We start from the raw sequence: 22,334 nt of genomic DNA on the forward strand, positions 1-22,334 counted from the left end.
ATATGATTCTCTCAATTGATGCAGAAAAAGCTCTTAATAATATCCAACATCCCTTCATGATCGGAACACTTCAGAAATTTAATACAGAAGGGACATTTCTTAAACTGACAGAGGCCAACTACAGCAAACCCACAGCCAACATCGTATTGAATGGAGTTACATTGAAATCATTTCCACTCAGATCAGGAACCAGACAAGGCTGCCCATTGTCTCCACTGCTCGTTAACATTGTAATGGAAGTTTTAGCCACCGCAATTAGGGAAGAAAAGGCAATCGAGGGCATCCATATACAGTCAGAAGAGATCAAACTTTCGCTCTTCACAGATGATATGATTTATATCTGGAAAACACCGGGTATTCTTCTACAAACTCTTAGAAGTGATGAAGGAACACAGCAGCGTCTCAGGTTACAAAATCAACATTCATAAATCGGTAGCCTTTATATACACCAACAATAGTCAAGCTGAAAAAACAGTTAAGGACTCTATTCCATTCACAGTAGTGCCAAAGAAGATGAAATATTTGGGAGTGTATCTAACAAAGGATGTGAAAGATCTCTATAAAGAGAACTGTGAAACTCTAAGAAAAGAAATAGCTAAAAATGTTAACAAATGGGAAAATGTACCATGCTCATGGCTGGGAAGAATCAACATTGTTAAAATGTCCATACTACCCAAAGCAATATACAATTTTAATGCAATCCCTATTAAAGTTCCACTGTCATACTTTAAAGATCTTGAAAAAATAATACTTCATTTTATATAGAATCAGAAAAAAAACTCAAATAGCCAAGACATTACTCAGAAATAAAAACAAAACAGGAGGAATCATGCTACTGGACCTCAGACTATACTATAAATCGATAGCGATCAAAACAGCATGGTACTGGCACAAAAACAGAGAGGTAGATGTCTGGAACAAAATAGAGAACCAAGAGATGAATCCAGCTGCTTACCGTTATTTGACCTTTGACAAGCCAATTAAAAACATTCAGCGGGGAAATGATTCTCTATTTAACAAATGGTGCTGGGTGAACTGGCTGGCAACCTGTAAAAGCCTGAAACTGCACCTGCACCTTTCACCATTAACTAAGATAGACTCTCACTGGATTAAAGATTTAAACTTAAGACATGAAACTATAAAAATACTAGAAGAGAGTGCAGGGAAACCCTTGAAGAAATTGGTCTAGGCGAGTATTTTATGAGGAGGACCCCCCGGGCAATTGAAGCAGCTTCAAAAATACACTACTGGGACCTGATCAAACTAAAAAGCTTCTGCACAGACAAGAACACAGTAAGTAAAGCAAGCAAACGGCCCTCAGAATGGGAGAAGATATTTGCAGGTAATGTCTCCGACAAAGGTTTAATAACCAGAATCCACAGAGAACTCAAACGTATAAGCAAGAGAAGAACAAGTGATCCCATCGCAGGCTGGGCAAGGGACTTGAAGAGAAGCTTCTCTGAAGAAGACAGGTGCATGGCCTACCAACATATGAAAAAATGCTCATCATCCTTAATTATCAGAGAAATGCAAATCAAAACTACTTTGAGATATCATCTAACTCTAGTAAGATTAGCCCATATCACAAAATCCCAAGACCAGAGATGTTGGTGTGATGTGGAGAAAAGGGAACACTTCTACACTGCTAGTGGGAATGCAAATTAATACATTCCTTTTGGAAAGATGTTTGGAGATCACTTAGAGATCTAAAAATAGATCTGCCATTCAATCCTATAATTCCTCTACTAGGTATATACCCAGAAGACCAAAAATCACATTATAACAAAGATATTTGTACCAGAATGTTTATTGCAGCCCAATTCATAATTGCTAAGTCATGGAAAAAGCCCAAATGTCCATTGATCCACAAATGGATTAATAAATTGTAGTATTTGTACATCATGGAATATTATGCAGCCTTAAGGAAAGATGGAGACTTTACCTCTTTCATGTTTACATGGATGGAGCTGGAACATATTCTTCTTAGTAAAATATCTCAAAAATGGAAGGAAAAGTATCCAATGTACTCAGCCCTACTATGAAAGTAATTTATGGCTTTCATACGAAAGCTATAACACAGTTATAACCTAAGAACATGGGGAAGAGGAAGAGGGAGGGGAGGGAGAGGGGATAATGGGCAGAGGGGGGGTGCTTGGTGGGATTACACCTGCGGTGCTTCTTACAAGGGTACGTGTGAAACTTAGTAAATGTAGAATATAATTGTCTTATTACACTAACTAAAAAAATGCCTGGAAGGCAGTGTTAACCAGTGTTATGAAAATGTGTCAAACTGTTTATAAAACCACTGTATGATGTCCCATGATTGCATTAATGTACACAGCTATGATTTAATATTAATAAAAAAAGTATCCAATGTACTCAGCTCTACTGTAAAACTAATTTATGACTTTCACATGAAAGCTATAACCCAGTAATAACCTAAGAATAGGGGGAAGGGGGAGAGGGAGGGGAGGGAGGGGGGAGGATGTGTGGAGGGAGGGTGATTGGTGGGATTACACCTGCGGTACATCTTACAAGGGTACATGTGAAACTTAGTAAATGTAGAATATAAATGTCTTAACACAATATCTAAGAAAATGCCAGGAAGGCTATGTTAACCAGTGTGATGAAAATGTGTCAAATCGGGCGGCGCCTGTGGCTCAGTGAGCAGGGCGCCAGCCCCATATACCGAGGGTGGCGGGTTCAAACCCAGCCCCGGCCAAACTGCAACGAAAATGTGTCAAATGGTTTATAAACCCAGTGTATGGTGCCCCATGATCGCATTAATATACACAGCTATGATTTAATAATAATAATTTTTAGAAAAAGATTGCAAAATTGTGTCTACAGTTTAGGTACATACTTTCAGTAATTGTGCTGATTCTTGTCTGAGATATAATAAACTAAATTTTTGATTCAAAATCATATATTTCATGTTTAATGACCTAATATATATAATTAGAATACCAAAAAGAGAGAGAACAGAAAGGAAGTATTTGAGTTTAATGGCCAAGAGCTTTCTCCACACATAATGACAGAACAAATCTGAAAGCTCATAGAGTACCAAGCAAAAACCACACCTAAGCATATCATATCCAAACTATAGAAAACCAAGGAAAAGGTCTAGAAAGAAGCTGGGGCCAGGGAGTGGGGCAGGAGAATCCTTATTACCTATGGAGAACAAGGATGAGAATTACATGGACTTCTCGCAAGAAACCATGCAGCAAAAAGAGAATGGAATTAAATATTTAAATACTGAAAGAAAAAACTGCTGGTCTAAAATTCTATACCAGCAAAATTATCCTTCAAAAGCAAATGAAAAGCACAATTTCTTATCATGCTACAAAAAATATTAAACGAAGTTCTTCAGACAGAAAGAACATGAATCTAAAAACTTAGATTCACATACTGAAAAGAAGAACATCAGAGAATAAAGAAATGAAAAATAAAATCTTTTTCTTAATATTAATTCTTCTTAAAAGTAACTATTAAACATAATAACAGGCCAGGTACGGTGGCTCACGCTTGTACTCACAGCACTTTGAGAAGCCAAGGTGGAAGAATAGCTGGAGCCCAGGAGTTCAAGACCAGCCTGGGCAATAGCAAGATCCTGTCTCTACATAAAAGTAAGAAGAAGAACTTAGCCAGGCATATTGGTACACAGCTGTAGTTCCAGCTACTCTAGGAGGCTGAGCCAGGAGGACCGCTTGAGCCCAGGAGTCTGAGGTTGCAATGAGCTATGATGATGCCACTGCACTTCAGCCCAAGTAACAGAATAAGACCCTGTCTCAAAATTAACAACAGTAATAATAACAACAAGAAGAATGTACTGTGTGATTACAGCGTACAGAAAGTGAAATGAATAGCAGCAATATCACAGGGGTGGGAGGGACGGAGAAGCACGCTGTCATAAGGTAGCTGGGCTACAGCTTAAGTACCCTGTTTCCCCGAAAATAAGACCTACTCACAGGAAAGATAAGACGTCCCCTGAAAATAAGACCTGCGCATCTTTGGGAGCACACCTTAATATAAGACACTGTCTTATTTTCGGGGAAATAGGGTAGCACAGTCTCATTTACTTAGATTATTTAAAATGTATATTGTAAACTTTAGGGTGACCACTAAAAAAATTGTTTTAAGTTAAAAAATAAAAACGCCATTTCATAGGTACAGTTAGCTTCACTCCCTGAAACGTCAGCACGTTGAGTTGAGAATGTGGGGTGCAACCAACACAGGGAGCAAAGCGAAGCGCCGGGAACGGCAAAAACACTGCCTCACACTGGCGGGAAAAACAGTGGAAGGTCATTGAGCACCCACTTAACAGAACGAACACACACCCCACTCAACTGCCCCAGCTCATTGGAAGATGTGTGCTCAGCCAGGACACATCTTACTAGTCAGACAAAAGTCACGTTGAAAAAGCAAACAGATGACAGCTTCCATCATACTCCCTTTGTTGGTTCCAAGTGTGTTGACATTTGAGGACAGAAATGTGGGGTGCTGTTCAGGTGCAGGCTGCTCTCACACCCTAATCACAGTGGCTAAGTAAATACTCAAATGAGGCGACACTTGAACCTGCAGTCAAAAGCAGGGGCCGCGTTATTTAGCCAGAGGTTGTCCCAGCGCATTAGTAGGGCCAGAAAGGGGGAAATAATTGAGTTGCAGCCTCTAGAAGACCTTGAATCCTCCCAACAAGGTGAGGAAGCCTGGAGGATGTGACAGAGGACAGAACCAGAAGTTAATTTTAGCAGTTTAGTGTCCATATGATAAAATAAGAAGCAACATTTGCAATGTGATAAAGAACGTTGAAGCCCTAGGAATGTCCTCTGAATCATGAAGGTTTTTGACTCATTTTCAAAGAAAAATATGCCCAAGATCATGCGGTTTCTCATTCCATTTTCTTCTGATTTTCCTTCTCTCTCTTGCCTTGGAAACTCAAATCTTCTCCCCTTAGAGACTGGGAGGCTCCCTAGGGCTCTTTCTGTTTTTCAAGAAAAGCAAATGAAAACTGCTGCTCTGCTCATGGGCCAGGGGAGGGATGCTGTTTTTCTGTGGAGCTAAACAAATGCCAATGTCACCTTCTGTCTGTCAATACTTAATTCAGCTCTTAAAGATCTGTGAATATTTGGTGGTGATTTTTGTGGTCTACTACGATGACAGATTTTGTCCAAAGGGACAACAAAATCCCCCAATTACATATTCAGAGCCACAGCTGTCACTATTCCTGGTTCCCTTAGAGTCTCCAAATCTGGGAATGAGGCTAATTTCTCAGAAGTGGCAGCACCCCAGGCCCACTGCATTCCTGGGCACTGGCTCCAGCCACCAGGCTCTGCTGCTGCTGTCTCTGAAGTAAGTGCCACTGGACACCTGTGTGAAGTTGTCAATGGGCTTAGTTAAAAACCCAGAGCACTACACAAACCAGCACACAGAACACATGGCTTCTGCATGTTCACGGCCGATCTGAACCTGCTCGTGACCCTCCCTCCACTGAATAGCAGCAGGGGAAACCTGAGCTTGCAGGAGTGCCGGTCACCTCGGTGCCAGCAGTGCTCTGCTACTCAATGGCCTCTGTGGCTGGGTGGCTGGTGTGGCTTAGGCCCTGGCACCACACCAAGGGGTCGAGGGCCACTTGAGGTGTGGTTCCTATTGCTCCTGGCCGACCTGGCCTCGGCTTTCCCTAGCATGGCAGAGACCTGGAGGGACCATCAGTACTATGAAGAGCTGAGGCCATGACCCACACCCACCCCCACCACTCCCACCTCCTGAGGAAGTGGCTCCCTCATGGCGTCTGGGGTGGCTCACCTTATCCCTTATACTCAGGACCCATGGTGTGCCCCACAGACCCAACATAGCCTCCTTCTCCACCCTTCACAAGGCAGGGGAGACCCTATGGAGTCTTCTGAACACACAAGATGAGCACTAGCACAAGCCTCTGGGTGCCTGACCTCGTCCCGCTTCTCCTCGCTCCTTGCTCAGCTGCGGCAGCCTCGTGGAGACCTGGAGACGTCCTGACAGCTGAGACCAGAGCACAGGCCCCCCCACAATCCGCAGGTTTCCCTTAACCCAGCCACCCCCACAAGGGTCCTGGCTGGAGCAGGAGCCAGAGCACACAGGCGAAGGTATCAGGCTTCCCTCCCCCATCTCCCTGCTCCTTCCCGCTGAGTCCCCCTAGCTTTTACTTTCCTCAGCTGTCATCCCTCTTCACCCCTCTCCCCACCTCTTCCCTAGGGCCACGATGGAGACCTGGCAGCAAACTAGACTTCCAGGGAAGGGGAAGCAAACACACACCTGCCTGTGCCCTTGGGATCTGTGGTGCCCGCATTCTGGCAAGCTCTGGGTGACTGCCAACAGTACCATCTGCCCCAAGTTCTATGCTACCCAAGCTGCACTACCCTGAGAAGAAAATATTAATAAATACGAGTTTTTAACATTTCATTAGCTTGAGAGAAGCAAGAAGAAGATCCCTACCAGTCCATGAGAAATTTCCCCTCTCAAACTGTCACCTCCTGCTCTTCTGAGAGTGCTGACTCCTTCTGTGAGTGCAACCTCTGGAGCCGCTCTCATACATAGGTTCTGTCCATTCCTCTGCCTAGGGGCCACAGAATCCTTACGTCTATGGTACATTCTCTACAGGAGTTATTCTGAGGCCAAATTTAAAGCAAATGGAAGGCTTTAAGTTGTAATATTTCACACTGATTCAAAAAGTAACAGAATTCAATACCCTTGATAGATTAAAGCAAAGCTTGTCAAAGCACTGATTAGATAAAGTGAAAGCAAAAATCAAGACATTAAATTGATAAAATATATTAGCAGATTAATATTATTATTATAATCCAGGAATGAATCAGTTGGGTGACAGAATTTGAATGCTGTTCTGAAAATACAAAGCTCCAAGGCACATTGGAATTTAGGCCTCTGCGTGTACATATTCAGGCGGATAAACTGAGTTTGGTTACTGAGACACAAGCGCTTAGATGTTTATCCCTCTCCCATTCACAGAGTTCATCATGGAAGTTGGGTTCATCAAGCTGTTGTGAGCTAGTTGAACTTCAGTTTTCAATTCATTGTGGAAAAGGCTACTATGTGAAGTCTTCAACAGGACTGGAGGGAGAGACACAGTGCCATGCCTGGGTGGGGTCTAGAGAGAAAAAGCATTAAGGCTGAACAGCTGCCCTCAGCCACAGGGATGGAAACTGGAGTGTCCAGTCTGGGTTCTGCTTTTGAACCAGTAATAACCCCTATTAAAACTCGACCTAACAAATGTTGGTCCCTGTACCGTTCATTGAGGGGGCAGGAGCAGGTTCGGGGTGTTCCTCCACTGTGCCCCACCCCATGGGCCAGGGAAGCTGGGACAACACAGCACACAAATGTGGGGCAGGGGAATCAGCCTGAGCCTTCCCTGCTGGCCTGGCTGGGGCCAGTCCTGGCATGGTGACCTCCCCCTGCCTGTCACAAAAGCACCATTGAAGAAGATGAGTTTCCCTCTCAATAGAAGAAAAATTGAGAAAGCCAAAATCACCTATTTAATAACTTGTTCACTGTCACACGAAATTAGCATGATGGAAATAAAAACTTGATGAGTTTCTGAGTTACTGTTCAACTCAATTAGCATAACTGAAAAACTAGCTTAAAGGGTCATTCTGTGTACTTTCTTTACCACATTTTCACCCCTTTGGATTATGGATTTCTGGAAGGATTATAAATCATAAACATCACAGCACAAGTCACAATTGCAAAGACATGGAATCAAGCTAAGTGCCCATCAGTACATGAGTGGAAAAAGAAAATGCAATATATACACACCCTGGAGTACGACTCAGCCCCAAAAGGAATGAAATAATGTCATTCGCAGCAACTTAGATAGAACTGGAGACCATTATCCTAAGTGAAGTATGTCAGGGATGGAAAAGCAAATGCCAGTAAAAGTGGGAGCTAAATGATGGGCACACACGGGCCCAAAAAGACTTAAAAGACGCTGGAAACTAAGCAGGGACAGGGTGGTGGGGCAGGAATAAAAGCTTAACGCCTGGGTACAACAAACACTGTCCTGGTGGTGGGCATACTTAAAGCCCTGACTTCAGCATTGCAGAGTATACCCCTGTAACAAAAACTGGTGTACCCTCTTAGCATCGTGGTGGGGGAAAAAAACCTAAATGCACTGTGTGATCATAGATAGGATCAGGGAAAATAAAAAGGACATTCATGGAAAAGTTGATGAACTTCAAGCAAATTCTACAGGTAATAATATTGTTGATTTCCTATTTTTAATCACTGTATGATGGTTATATAAGATGTTAACATTGAGGAAGTAGGGTGGGGGATAGAAGGGAACTCTTTCTACAGTTTTTGTAACCTTTAAGTATAAAATTAATTCCAAAATAGAAACAATTTTTAAATAAATAAATAAATAATCAGAAGCAGCAGCTGTGGACTGACACGGGCCCTAAGGAAGGCGGCACACACAGTACTGCCCTGCCTCTGGGCAGACGCCTCGGGACTGGGGTACACCACCCTCCCACAGCTCAGTGAGTACAACACATCTCACTTGCTAACTGTTCTCTCTAGCCGGGAAGGTAGATTTAAGGATGCTGTGGATGAACGGCCATGAAATGGATCCTGCCTCAGCAGCCATTCTATTCTCTATTCATTGTTGCTCCCTCAAAACATGGGAAGGGGAAGCCGTCCAGGCTGGGGAAACTCCTACCTGAATTCCATCTCCTGAGCCTACGGTTCCCGTTCAGAGGACACGTCACCCTCAGCCCCACTGCTGGCACTGCGGTCTTCTTTTCGGGGAGTGTTTCTTTCTTTGCTTGATTCAGAAGGACCCTTGGCTCTGGTCTTTTCTTTCCTTTGCTGCTGTTTTTCAAGCTTTGACAACTGATTAAATAAAAAGAAAAAAATTATTTTAAAAACATGAATGTATACCTATATATCCAATATACCAGTGACCTCCCAGGTGGGAACCATTGAAAAGCTTTCCTCAGAAAACGTGGCATACCAGGGTGATTGAGAGGTACCAAATGATACACAAAGGTTTATCATTAAAATGCATTAGTCACATGTGTAATCACTGTCAGAGTCTCCCCACCCATAATCCAACTTGGCACTGGGTACACAGGAAAGGCCAGGCGACAGCTTCTTCAACAGGCCCAGAGGAGCCACACAGGCAACAGGCTTGTGATCTGCTACTTTTTTCTTTGATGGCACTGTAGCTTTTTCTCACCAAGTTTTCTTCCACTCACTGTTTTCTAAAATGTGTTCGAAACACATTTTAGAGTGCAGAGTGGCTCATGCCCGTAATCCCAGCATTCTGGGAGGCCAAGGTCCTGGATTACTTGAGCTCAGGAGTTTAAGACCAGCCTGAGCAAAAGTGAGACCCCATTTTTACAAAAAATAGAAAAACTAGCTGGGTGTGGTGGTGGGTGCCTGTAGTCCTGGCTACTGAGGCAGGAGGAAGGAGGATCTCTTGAGCTCAGGAATTTGAGGTTGCTGTGGGCTATGATGCCGCGGCACTCTACCCAGGGTGATAGAGTGAGACTTTGTCTCAAAAAAAAAAAAAATGTTTAAATGATCTTGGAAAACATGAAGTTGGTAATCCATGCTAGACTCCCCAATGTCTTTTTATTTTCTATATTCCTGGCTCATGAACTCTAAAACTCTAGGGACCAACGTCCTGTGGTGGACTGGGATAAGCTGCCTTCTGCTACCCGCAGTTCACTTGTGATGTTAGTGCCTACGTGTGTGTCCGTAATTGCATGAAATACATAGACACGTGTGTAAATGGACACACGCACGCATATATGTAATCATGAACATGCTCTGGGTTAGATCTCGAGAAAGCACAATTTTAGTTGTAAAAAGTAAGATGCTCTCTCGGTTTTATTTCTCATCTTTATAGAGGTAAGAAATATACAATGTTAGTATCACTAGTGACAAAACCAAACAGAACTTCTCCTACTGCTGAGATTTAATCTCATGCAAAGGCCTGCTTGTGATCTAACCTGTAGTTCACCTCCTATTCTTTAATGCTATGCAGAACCAGATCCTAAGAGGAGGACGGGAAATAATCTGGATTAACACAGCTTCCCAGAGCCCTCCCAGCTCTGTCGTGCCCATGGGATCCTGCAGTGACACGGAGGCACCATCGCCGCCGAGGGCACAAATGCACACATGCCCATTTGACCTTCCACCCCAGCCCCTCCTTCCACGAGCCAGGCTTTTAAATCACATGTGATAACGATTTAAGCGACAGGCACAGCCCACGGTTCTGCCAAGCATGTACTGCTGATTGTCTCACATTATTTATCTTACAACTCGACCACATGTGGCTCTGCACCATAAAGTCAAGTTCTCTGTGAGAACACTGTGAACTAACCTAATAAATGTAAGCCTTTTCTCAGAAAACTTGGAATCCAACGTAGCCAAAATGTAGAATTTACATCTCAAGGCAAGAAAGCAGCTGGATTTTTTTTTTTTTTTTGAGGAAACAAATCAGAAAGAAAGAAAAAGAAGAAGAGAAATTGGTACTGCACATGGACTCGTGTGGAATGTGGACAGCGTCCATGTTAACAGGAGGCGCGTGTGGGGAGCACACAGACCCCACAGGTTGGTGAGCGCCACCTGTGAACACTGATATGGGGCACATCTGGGTTTTTGTTTGTTTGTTTTTTAATTAACCGCTAAGAGAGTCCACATTACAAGGGGAGCACTGTCCAAACCATGCTGGCGAGAAACTGAGCCTTCCAGAGGCAGCCCAGTGCACCCTGACAGGGCGGAGGAATGGCCCTGTGGTCAGCCCCTCTCACGGCAAAGCTCGAGAAGTCGGGGGCACAAGAGGGAGGACTGGAATATCCATACTCAAACTCCCCCCAAGTCATGATTAAATCTGCTGAAAAAATAAGGGATTTTCTTTTTAATTAAGATGACCAAGCTCTAATTGCATGATGTAAGAATAAAATAGTTGACTGTGGGTGTGACAGCACCCTCCTGCAGGGCCTGCAGGCTTAAATGCCTAGAGCAGCAGTTCTCAACCTGTGGGTCGTGACCCCTTTGTAACAACAAAAATACATCTTGCATATCAGATATTTACATTGTGATTCATAACAGTAGCAAAATTACAGTTATGAAGTAGCAATGAAAACAATTTTATGGTTGGGGGTCACCATAACATGAGGAACTGTATTAAAGGGTCACAGCTTTAGGAGGCATTAGGAAGGTTGAGAACCACTGGCCTAGAGGGACCAGGCATAAAACAAAATGAATGAAATGGTCAAGTGTAAGACAACAGGACACAGTGAAGCTGAGACCACACTGAAGGACAGGCCCCACCTAAGAGCACTCACATTTTCTTTTTAAACATATATCTGGGCAAATACAATGTCAACCAGAACAAACATGGTTGCCTGTTATGGACTCACTTTGCACTTCTACCTACAGGATCCTGTTTGCTCTTCACCCACCAGCAGTTGTTTTATTATCAACATCCCAGGGGAAGCCACCCTTGCTCATCTTCCCAGCCCCTCCCTGCTAACAGGAGCAGCCTCCTACTTCATGGATGGCATGTGACTCAAATCACAGACAATCGGACCTGAGGGGTCTGGGGGAGGAGGCTTTGGAGAAAGGTTTTCCCTCCTTAACAAACACAGGTGCAAGGAGATGCTGCCGCCCTTCCTTGGCCACAGGTGAGAGAAGGAAAAGGAGCCTTGGAACAATGCAGCTCTCAAAATGAGGACAGGATGCCCAGAGGTACACAGAAGCCTCTGGAGAGCCCTGGCAGGGCTGAGCTGGATGGATCAGCTTTCCCGCTATGGGAGGTAATCAAGCTCCTCACTGTTTAAGCCACACTCACAGAGATGTGTGGCACTTGCAGCTGAAAGTAAAATCTCTCATAACACACCTGTTGAAGTAAGCGAGACGAGGGATGCTCAGCAAGTTTGGGCAGCCTGCCTATGGATCTGCAGCATGTGAGCAGCAGAGGCGGGACCAGACCACAGGCCTCCAGACATTTTGCAGGGAGCCACATGGCCTCTCTTGCTTAATGTGTTGACTTCATTTAGCAGATAATCATGAGCACTGGCTACATTTCATGTCCTATTCTAGGCGCCAGGGACATAGCCAAGAACCAAGCAAAGACTCTGTCTTCCTGGGACTGACCATCCAGCAGGAATATCCACCACTCACGAGGAGCCAGGCCCTGTCTAAGCATCTGACATGCATTAAGGGTTAATTTTTTAAAAAGGATAAAGCATTTAGTTCTAAAGCTGAAAAAAAAAAGTATCATTTTAATTCCCATTTTAAAGCGGAGGAATCTGGGGGTACTTGAAACCCCCACTATTCGTCCAGGGGTGCACAGTAGGCCAAGCCGTTATCCCCTCTTGCCTCATCTTCTTTGTACTTGTCTTCACTGGTGGAAGACAAGCGAGGACCTCATGGCCATCTTCCTTTGTCAAATTGAAGAGAAACTAGTCTTAACACAGGCCTAGCTCCTTGTGGTTCAGCAATAAGCTTCTGCAGCCTCTGGGCCTGTTTCTGCCCTGATGGTGAAGAAGTCAGAGGACCAAACACAATTACCTAATTTAATTCAACTGGCAACAAGCTGGATAAGAGAGCAGGGAAGCAGGCTGGGAAAACCTCAGAGGCAACAGGAGCCTGACACTCGCTCTCCGACATTGGGAAAGGCCTTGTGGGGCCTGCCAGCGGCAGCAGGAGAGGGGGCTGATTCTGGCCGGGCCTCCAGCTGACCTGGTCCTTGTGGAGCAAATGCTCACCTGCACGGGGGCTGCTGGCAATGCCATAGGGCCAGAGCAGCTAACCCTTTTTCCATTCTTACAAGGACAATGCTAGGAACAGCCCTTTCAGTTCTCTTAATGTTGGCTATTTCCTGCCAGACTATTCTCTCCTGCATATGAGTAAAAGCTAATTAGAGAGTGAACAAAAAAAAGAGGAAAAAAACAGAAGAAAACTCAAGCCCCATGAAGTCAGTTGCTATGATTTTTATAGGCTGTAGCATAAATGGAAACGTTCTGTTCCAAGCAACCCCTTGCAAAGATTCCAAGGAAGTCTTATGGTGCAAGTCATAAAGATCGAGTGTCTCCTCTGCAATTACTTTTAAAGACACCACCAGCTCTTATTACTCTGAGGGAGCCGGCCCAGGCTGATGTCAGGAGGGATGAATGGGCAGCCACAGGATGCTGCACAGGGAAGACAGCCCCCACCAGGGCCCCTAGAGCAGTGCTTTTCAACCATTTTTATCTTGCAGCACACTTGAACTCAAAATCCCACAGCACACTTAAATTATGCTGTTCAAAAAAAAAGAGTGAAAAAAAGAACATACTTACTATGGTATGAACTTCACAAATAATTTAATTAATGATCTTTCAAACTTTTCGTGGCACACTGGATAAAAATCACTCCCTAGAGGTAAGGACATGAGTTAAAGGCAGAAGGATAGCCCCTTTACTCACTTTCATAGCTTGAGAAATCTCCACAATGTGCACCATCCTTCCTAAGAGTCTGTCTACTGCCACCGGTAAGGGTAACAAATGCCCTGACTTTGTCAAGTCACTTAAGCTACCCTGGGTGATCATCCTCTCAGCCTGAGACTAACACAACTAGCTGCTGCTATCAGAGATTGGCTTGCTTGAATGACTAATAATTTCAAGGCAGTGTGAAAATAAAGCATGCTATAGAATACAAAAAAATAAAATCGATAACGAATGGGCCTCCTTGGTTTTAGATTGAGTTACTGAACCTCACCATGCCCCCTTGCTCTGCTAGACCACAGCAATCTGAAAAGCAACTTTCTACTGTGACTGCACATGCAGCAAAGCCCAGAGGGACTGACTGGCACAGGAATGGATTACTGAGGGGATGACAGAGCCTGCCCTTGAACTCAGGACACTTCCACTGGCTGGTCCAATGACCACATGTCAACTTTGTACACCTTCACTTTGGCCTTCAGAATTGGATATCTCAGTTCTCTGGTCCTCCTGTTCGTCAGACAGTCGCTTCTTCTATGCAGTGCCAGCCGCAACCCTGAGGCCCCATGGTGTAAGTGAAGGTCAGAATAAATGGCTTTGGTCGTGTTGGGTGCCTGGTCACCAGGGCCGCTTTCAACTGTTGTCACCATCAATGACCCCTTCATTGACCTCAACTGCATGGTCTTCATGTTCCAGTGTGATTCCACCCATGGCAAATTCACTGGTACAGTCAAGGCTGGGAACGGGAAGCTTATCATCAATGGAGCTCCCATAACCATCTTCCAGGAGCGAGATCCCACCAAAATCAAATGGGGTGAGGCAGGCACTGAGTATGTTGTGGAGTCCACTGGCATCTTCACCACCACGGAGAAGGCTGGGGCTCACCTGCAGGGGGGTGCCAAAAGGGTCATCATCTCTGCCCCTTCTGCTGATGCCCCCATGTTTGTGATGGGTGTGAACCACGAGAAGTATGAAAACAGCCTCAGCATTGTCAGTAATGCCTCCTATATAACCAACTGCTTAGCCCCCTTGGCCAAGGTCATCCATGACAACTTCGGCATTGTGGAGGGACTCATGACCACAGTCCATGCCATCACTGCCACCCAGAAGACTGTGGATGACACCTCTGGGAAGTTGTGGCATGATGGTCACGCAGATCTCCAGAACATCATCCCTGCCTCAACTGGTGCAGCCAGGCTGTGGGCAAAGTCATCCCTGAGCTGACTGGGAAGCTCACTGGCATGGCCTTCTGGGTCCCCACTGCCAACATGTCAGCCGTGGATCTCACCTGCCATCTGGAGAAGGCTGCCAAATATAATGATATCAAGAAGGTGGTGAAGCAGGCATCAGAGGGCCCCCTCAAGGGCATCCTGGGCTACACCGAGCACCAGGTCATCTCCTCTGACTTCAACAGTGACACCCATTCCTCCACCTTTGATGCTGGGGCTGGCACTGCCCTCAATGAACACTTTGTCAAACTCATTGCCTAGTATGACAATTAATTTGGCTACAGCAACAGGGTGGTGGATCTTATGGCCCACATGGCCTCCAAGGAGTAAGAACACCCAGACCACCAGCCCCAGCCAGAGCACAAGAGGAAGAGAAAGGCCCTTAGCTTCTGGGGTGCCCCTGCCTACTCAGTCCCCCACCTCACTGAGAATCTCCCCTCAACACAGTTTCCACACCAGACCCCCTAAAGAACAGGAGGGGCCTAGGAAGCCCCACCTTGTCATGTAACATCAATAAAGTTCCCTGAACTCAACCAAAAAAACCCAAAAAAACTGGCATATCTCTTGAGTTCTGAGAAACCCTGCAGGTCTGTGACCTTCAGCTTTTCCTTGCTTCTTTCTACTACAGGCCGAGTGGAAGAGGGTGCGAGGGGGAAAGAAGAGAAGGCCAACTCCAACCAGCAAATGATCTTGGTAAATGTTTGAGAAGACAGAAGTCTGAACACACAGTGGCATTTTAAAAGATCTATAGAAACCCACGTCCACAGATTATCTCTAGTTGATTAAGCCATAAGAAAAAAAGCAATTGGAATTTATATTTGGACAATTTGTTTTATCAAATTACACTTTGATATAACTTCATGTCATGTGATAATTCTGAAAGCATTTGTAAGAAACATCTTCGTGTAATGGAAAAGTTGACAGGACATCCAAGAAAATGTTTCTATACATATCCCCGAGACTGCTGTTGTGTCAATGGCTGTGTTGTGCCATTTTAAATCAACTGGCTGCTTAATAAAAACGTTGTGAAGCAAAGTGCACACATGGTCCCTAATTTCCATACATTATTAACTCTGCTTGAAGGCTTTGGTCTTTGTGGAAATAAAAAAAATTTAAAAAAAAATCAAGCAAACAGGCATCTGTCCCCCATCTAAAATCATGTAAGCTAATTTTATTTTCTAATTTCCCATTGTTTACAACAACCCTGTTAGGCATGAAAAAACAAGAAGGGGGTGGTTCAGTGCCTTTGTATTATCTTACTTACGAGGTCTCCTCTGGTTCACTCCTTCACTGCATGGGGACACAACAGAATAGCTCCAGCCTTCAGGTCCCAGCCGTTGCCTATTGCAGGCCACAGTGGGGGGCGGGAGAGGCTTGAGGTCAGCCCGGGAGTGTGTTTCTCTATCAGAGCAGCTGCCCTCAAACCCTCCAAGCTAGCTCGCTGCAGCAGATCCTGCCAGAGCCCATGACCCCCAGCACAAAGGTCACTTGCAGCCTCCATGGACAACTGCCCGGCAAATCCACAACTTCTTTACTCCAGCACCTGTCCAAGGACACCGTCTGGCCACAGGAGGGTGTGAGGCCCAAATGCAGGGCTGGCCGGAGTGATCCTCAGTCACCAAGACAAGACAGGTGGGGGTAGAGAACCCCAGCTTCCTGCTGCTCCCCGGGCCAACTCTGAGACATGCCCTGCGCAGTGCAGTCCCCTGGGTGGGGTCGAGAGAGAACCGGGGGTGATTCACACACCCTTTGAGGCTTTACTCCCCCTGCCCCACTTCCTGGCCCCCACTGTGTGCCTGGGAAGACATCCTAAATAAGCCACCTCTACATCTAAATCCATTTATGTTGAGGGGTACCCAAGTCACAGCATTTTAAATGCTTTAAAATAAATCATCTCTTAATGCGACGATTTATTATGTGTAACTGGTTTGTTATCGTGACCTCTATTAACCAGAATTCCCCTCTGGCTCATGTCTGGACTCTGGGAGGCAACAGGGGACATTTAGGCTTATCTTCTGCCCCACAGGGCAGTGGTGGGGCTGCAATGTGAAGGCTGATCAAGAAAGTTTGAGTAGAATTTTGTGACATCTTTACTATATATGCTAATTCTCTGAAAACTAGTTATCCACATACATGGCGAACGATACTTTCGAGCAGTCAGGGCCTTTTTATTACGTTGCTGTCCGTTCCTCATCCTCCTGGAGAACAAGGTGCCGCCACGCGTCTCACACTGCCCACGCTGAAGCTACCCTCCCTGCACCACACCGGGGTTTTCTTCAATGGGGCTGATGGTAAAAACTTCAGAGAAGAGAAATGACCATTTCCCTTTTCACTGAGAGAGACAGCTGTGGCCTGCCGGAGGCAGAGGCAGGCCTCGTCCCCACTCCCCTGGTCTGTGCACATTTACCATTTTGTAGGCCAAAAGCCATCTGAAGGCAAAAGCAATGAGCACCTATTAGTCCACATCTCGTTAGGCTGTGGTCAGCAGCCATCATCCTGCTGGCGCACGTCTGGTTAACGGTCATGAATTGCAATGAAGTTTAAGGAGGCACTCAAACAATTTCAGCCCTGGTATTCCAATATATAATTGGTAACAGAAAACTGTTCATACCATTTTAAACTAATAGGGTTCTTTAAATGATTCAAAATGTTTCTTCAATTTGCAAAAGTCTTAAGTAAAAGGGGGAGGGAAACCCTCTCCTCTCCCATACTTGGTCTATCTGTTGTTGAAATACCAAGAAAGCAGATTTGGAAAAATGAAAAATTATTGTACAAAATAACAATAAAACTGAAAAGAGAAAGGCACGGGACCCTGAAAGCAGTGGACATGACCTAAGTAGAAGTCAAATTCACACAAGATGACGTTCAACAGCCAGGAGGCCAACCTGGCCACATGGGAGCTGGTAAGGGTGGTGAGGGTCGGTGCTGGGGAAGGGGCACAGAGGGCTGTGGGTGGGAGGAGGAAATCAAGTACTTTCACCAAGACTTCGAGAAGAAAAGAAGTACACATTCTCAAAAAAGCAAAAGGCTGAACAGTAACAAAGAGCACAGGATATAACTTGGTTTGTGGTGACTAACAGTTAAAGAGTCACGACACCACAAATGCTGTGTATTGATTCAATTGAAAATAATGGCATAAGAATGCTGGAAAGATGGAGGGGTACCGGGAGTGAACAGGGCAGAGTCATCATCTATACATAGTATAAAAAATACTTCCAAAATTTAATAAATCAAGATATAGCAAATGTTTATTATATAGGGATAAATAAGAAAGCCCCCAAAGAAATAGCTTGAAACACGTTAAGGGTGGTTGCTCGTGGAGAAAAGGTCAAGAAACAGGGTGGAACGGGCAGACTCACTGTCCATCACAAGCCTTCAGGTGCTCTATAGAGTTCAGTTATGTGCATAATTGCCTTAATAAACATGTTAAATTGACTGAAGAAAGAAAGTACACACTGTGGATGTAGTCAACAAGAGATCTAGTATTATAGAGAACAAAATTAAGGATTCAGAAAAACCAGTTCGTGTAATTCTTCTGATACACAGAAAACAGCAGAAAAGCAAATAAGCAAAAAGAACAGAAACTTGGGGATTCAACACAGGAAATCCAGTCATCTGTAGGGCAGGTGTGGGACAGGCAGCCAGCAAAGACATTAGGACTGAAAGACATTCCACAGGCCAATGAAGGGCTGGAGCATATATGGAAAGGACCAACCAACAGGGAAATTCAAGAAAAGAAATCCACACCCAGTGCACTCCCTTTCTCTTCCACGCCACTGAAGGCCAGCAGAGAGCCAGGACACACTAGAACACTGACAACCTCCCTGCTGAAGGAACCCAAGAATGACAGCATGACAGACAAATGAGTGAACAGAAAGGAGGAACAGAACCAACCCTCAGGACGTCTGCAGAGCGAGAGATGGTGAGAGACCCAGAAACTCTGTATCAACCAAGAGATTCCAAAACGTGCAAGGATTTAGAAAGTGTTATACTCATTCCTATCCCTAAAGAAAAGTGAATAAATTACGTGTAAAAGGACACTAGCCTCTTGAGAGAGTAATAAAGGAAATTATGTTAAGTACTGTAGGCAGTAAAATGTGTTACATAAACTCCAAAACTTTTTTTTTTCCCAAAACTAATTCTTGAAAGAAAATATAAAATCCAAACAAGAAAGTAATTGAACTTCTGGAACTAAAATCCAGGTTTGCAATCAATTCAAAAATTATGAATAAATGCCTAATGAATTTATAGAAAAAATAAAGACTTCAACTTCACCAGCAATTAAGCTGATACAAATAGAAACAATGAGATATAATTTATGAATCATCAAATTAACAAGAATTAAACTATTATATTAATAATATTCAGCCTACATGAGGGTTTGAGAAAAGGAACATTCATGTTGGTGACGGGGAGTGTAAATCCGGACCTTGGAATGCAACTTGGCAATGCACGTTCAAAGTGCTAAGTGTACGCATGTAATAACCCAGCAACTTCACCTCTAGGGATTTATCTTGTGGAAAATATTGGGCACCAAGTTACACTCAAAAGGACATTCACCACATTGGTCTTTACAATAGTAAAAACTGTGGGACAATGTAAACACTCATAAAAAAGAGGGTTCTTTAAAAATGATGATACATTCTGTACAGAGTAATTTACCAGTTGAGATGTAGCTGTGGAAAATAAATGGTTGCAATAACCAAAAACTAGAATTCCCATCTCTTGGTCATTAGGAAAAAAAAGAGTGTAGTTTGGAAAACAATATAAAGCAGCTAAAAAGGGGAGCAGGCAAAGTAACCACTGAAGAAGGCACTCAAACAAGAAGGCCGAGCAGCCTTGCTCGGGGACACACTGGTGCACTAGAAGCCACTTTGAGAGAGGACAAAGAACGGGCTGACACACACAGTCAGGACAGCAGTCATCCCTGGCTACGGAGCAGGACACGGACGGCCCTAGGCACCGAGGAAGCTCTAGTTCTTAAACTGGGAGGCAGAGCCTGAGTCTTCGTTATGCTTTTGACACAGGTGAGTATTGCATATATTCTTCTTCAGCAAATACTATACAGCAAATTATTTTTATTAAATCATAGCTGTGTACAATAATACAATCATGGGGTACAATGTATACAGCAAATATTTTGAAACACAGGAGTGATGGCACTTTCTTTTCAGTCGTGCCTTTGGCCATGAACAGCACCAATAATCTGACTTGCCTCCCAATGGAATATCTAAAGAGAGAAAACTCTCCTACTGCTCAGAAACATACACTTGTCAAGTACACAGCCCGCCAGACACCTCTGCAAACTGAACTGAAACCTCAGCTCCAGATGCCCCCAGGTCCTGGCAGAGGCGTCTCAGTCTCAGATCCACACGCAGACACCCCACTAGACAACCTGAAACGTAATAGGCAAAACTTACAGCAATCTAACACTTGTTACCATTGCCATTCACTTCCATTAAGAAATGTGAGCAATGGGCAGCGCCTGTGGCTCAGTGAGTAGGGCGCCAGCCCCATGTACCGAGGGTGGCGGGTTCAAACTGGGCCCCGGCCAAACTGCAACAAAAAATAACCGGGCATTGTGGCGGGTGCCTGTAGTCCCAGCTACTCGGGAGGCTGAGGCAAGAGAATCGCCTAAACCCAGGAGTTGGAGGTTGTTGTGAGCTGTGACACCACGGCACTCTACCAAGGGTGATAAAGTGAGACTCTGTCTCTAAAAAAGAAAGAAAGAAAGAAAAGAAAAAGAAAAAAGAAATGTGAGCAAACCACCCCCAGACTCTTGGGAACTTCATTTCTGTAGAAGAGACTGTATCTATAAAAGCATGACCCATAGTTTTGGCACACACAAAAGCTGTCCCACCCTGCTCCTAGATATCTCTGTCACTAGTCACAACTCCCATTTCAGGATGTCTTCAGGAATCACCACCTGAGGGGACGTTTGCTGACAAGGACATGGCAGCACAGATGTAATCCTCAGAGCTATGTCACCATGCTGATGATCTTGCCTCACATAACAACTCTGGACAGACCCAGGGACAGCATGTGGAAGCCTTGCCCGGTGCATCAGCAGTGCTGTGAGAACACCCTACAGTGTCCTAACTGGGAGCTGTTGAGTTGGGTTTTTTTTTGAGACAGAGTCTCACTTTGTGGCCCTCAGTAGAGTGCCATAAATCATAGCTCACAGCAACCTCAAACTCTTAGGCTCAAGAGATTCTCTTCCCTCAGTTTCCCGAGTAGCTGGGACTACAGGTGCCCACCACAACACTCAATTTTTATTTTTTTAATTTTTTTTTGTAGAGACAGAGTCTCACTGTACCGCCCTCGGTAGAGTGCCATGGCTTCACACAGCTCATAGCAACCTCTAACTCTTGGGCTTACGCAATTCTCTTGCCTCAGCCTCGCGAGTAGCTGGGACTATAGGCGCCCGCCACAACGCCCGGCTATTTTTTTGTTGCAGTTTGGCCGGGGCTGGGTTTGAACCCGCCACCCTCGGCATATGGGGCCGGCACCCTACTCACTGAGCCACAGGCGCCAACTTTTTATTTATTTCTTTTATTTATTTATTTTTTATTGTTGGGGATTCATTGAGGGTACAATAAGCCAGGTTACACTGATTGCAATTGTTAGGTAAAGTCCCTCTTGCAATCATGTCTTGCCCCCATAAAGTGTGACACACACAAGGCCCCACCCACCTCCCTCCTTCCCTCTTTCTGTTTCCCCCCCATAACCATAATTGTCATTAATTGTCCTCATATCAAAATTGAGTACATAGGATTCATGCTTCTCCATTCTTGTGATGCTTTACTAAGAATAATGTCTTCCACGTCCATCCAGGTTAATACGAAGGATGTAAAGTCTCCATTTTTTTTAATGGCTGAATAGTATTCCATGGTATACGTATACCACAGCTTGTTAATCCATTCCTGGGTTGGTGGGCATTTAGGCTGTTTCCACATTTTGGCGATTGTAAATTGAGCTGCAATAAACAGTCTAGTACAAGTGCCCTTATGATAAAAGGATTTCTTTCCTTCTGGGTAGATGCCCAGTAATGGGATTGCAGGATCAAATGGGAGGTCTAGCTTGAGTGCTTTGAGGTTTCTCCATACTTCCTTCCAGAAAGGTTGTACTAGTTTGCAGTCCCACCAGCAGTGTAAAAGTGTTCCCTTCTCTCCACATCCACGCCAGCATCTGCAGTTTTGAGATTTTGTGATGTGGGCCATTCTCACTGGGGTTAGATGATATCTCAGGGTTGTTTTGATTTGCATTTCTCTAATATATAGAGATGATGAACATTTTTTCATGTGTTTGTTAGCCATTTGTCTGTCGTCTTTAGAGAAAGTTCTATTCACGTCTCTTGCCCATTGATATAAGGGATTGTTGGCTTTTTTCATGTGGATGAATTTGAGTTCTCTATAGATCCTAGTTATCAAGCTTTTGTCTGATTGAAAATATGCAAATATCCTTTCCCATTGTGTAGGTTGTCTCTTTGCTTTGGTTATTGTCTCCTTAGCTGTACAGAAGCTTTTCAGTTTAATGAAGTCCCATTTGTTTATTTTTGTTGTTGTTGCAATTGCCATGGCAGTCTTCTTCATCAAGTCTTTCCCCAGGACAATATCTTCCAGTGTTT

At 44.5% G+C, this 22,334-nt stretch overlaps 1 protein-coding gene across 1 annotated transcript in view; it reads right to left on the reverse strand.

Annotated features, from left to right (window-relative positions):
• Positions 1-22,334, reverse strand: part of DTD1 (D-aminoacyl-tRNA deacylase 1) — a 205,246-nt gene that overhangs the window by 16,098 nt on the left and 166,814 nt on the right. The window contains exon 5 of the mRNA XM_053574522.1: positions 8,705-8,877. Within this exon, the coding sequence (XP_053430497.1) occupies positions 8,725-8,877 (153 nt within the window). The 3' untranslated portion in view covers positions 8,705-8,724. The remainder of the gene's footprint in view (positions 1-8,704; positions 8,878-22,334) is intronic.

This window comes from Nycticebus coucang, chromosome 21 (genome assembly GCF_027406575.1).
Source record: "Nycticebus coucang isolate mNycCou1 chromosome 21, mNycCou1.pri, whole genome shotgun sequence".
NCBI classification, from domain to species: Eukaryota; Metazoa; Chordata; class Mammalia; order Primates; family Lorisidae; genus Nycticebus; species Nycticebus coucang.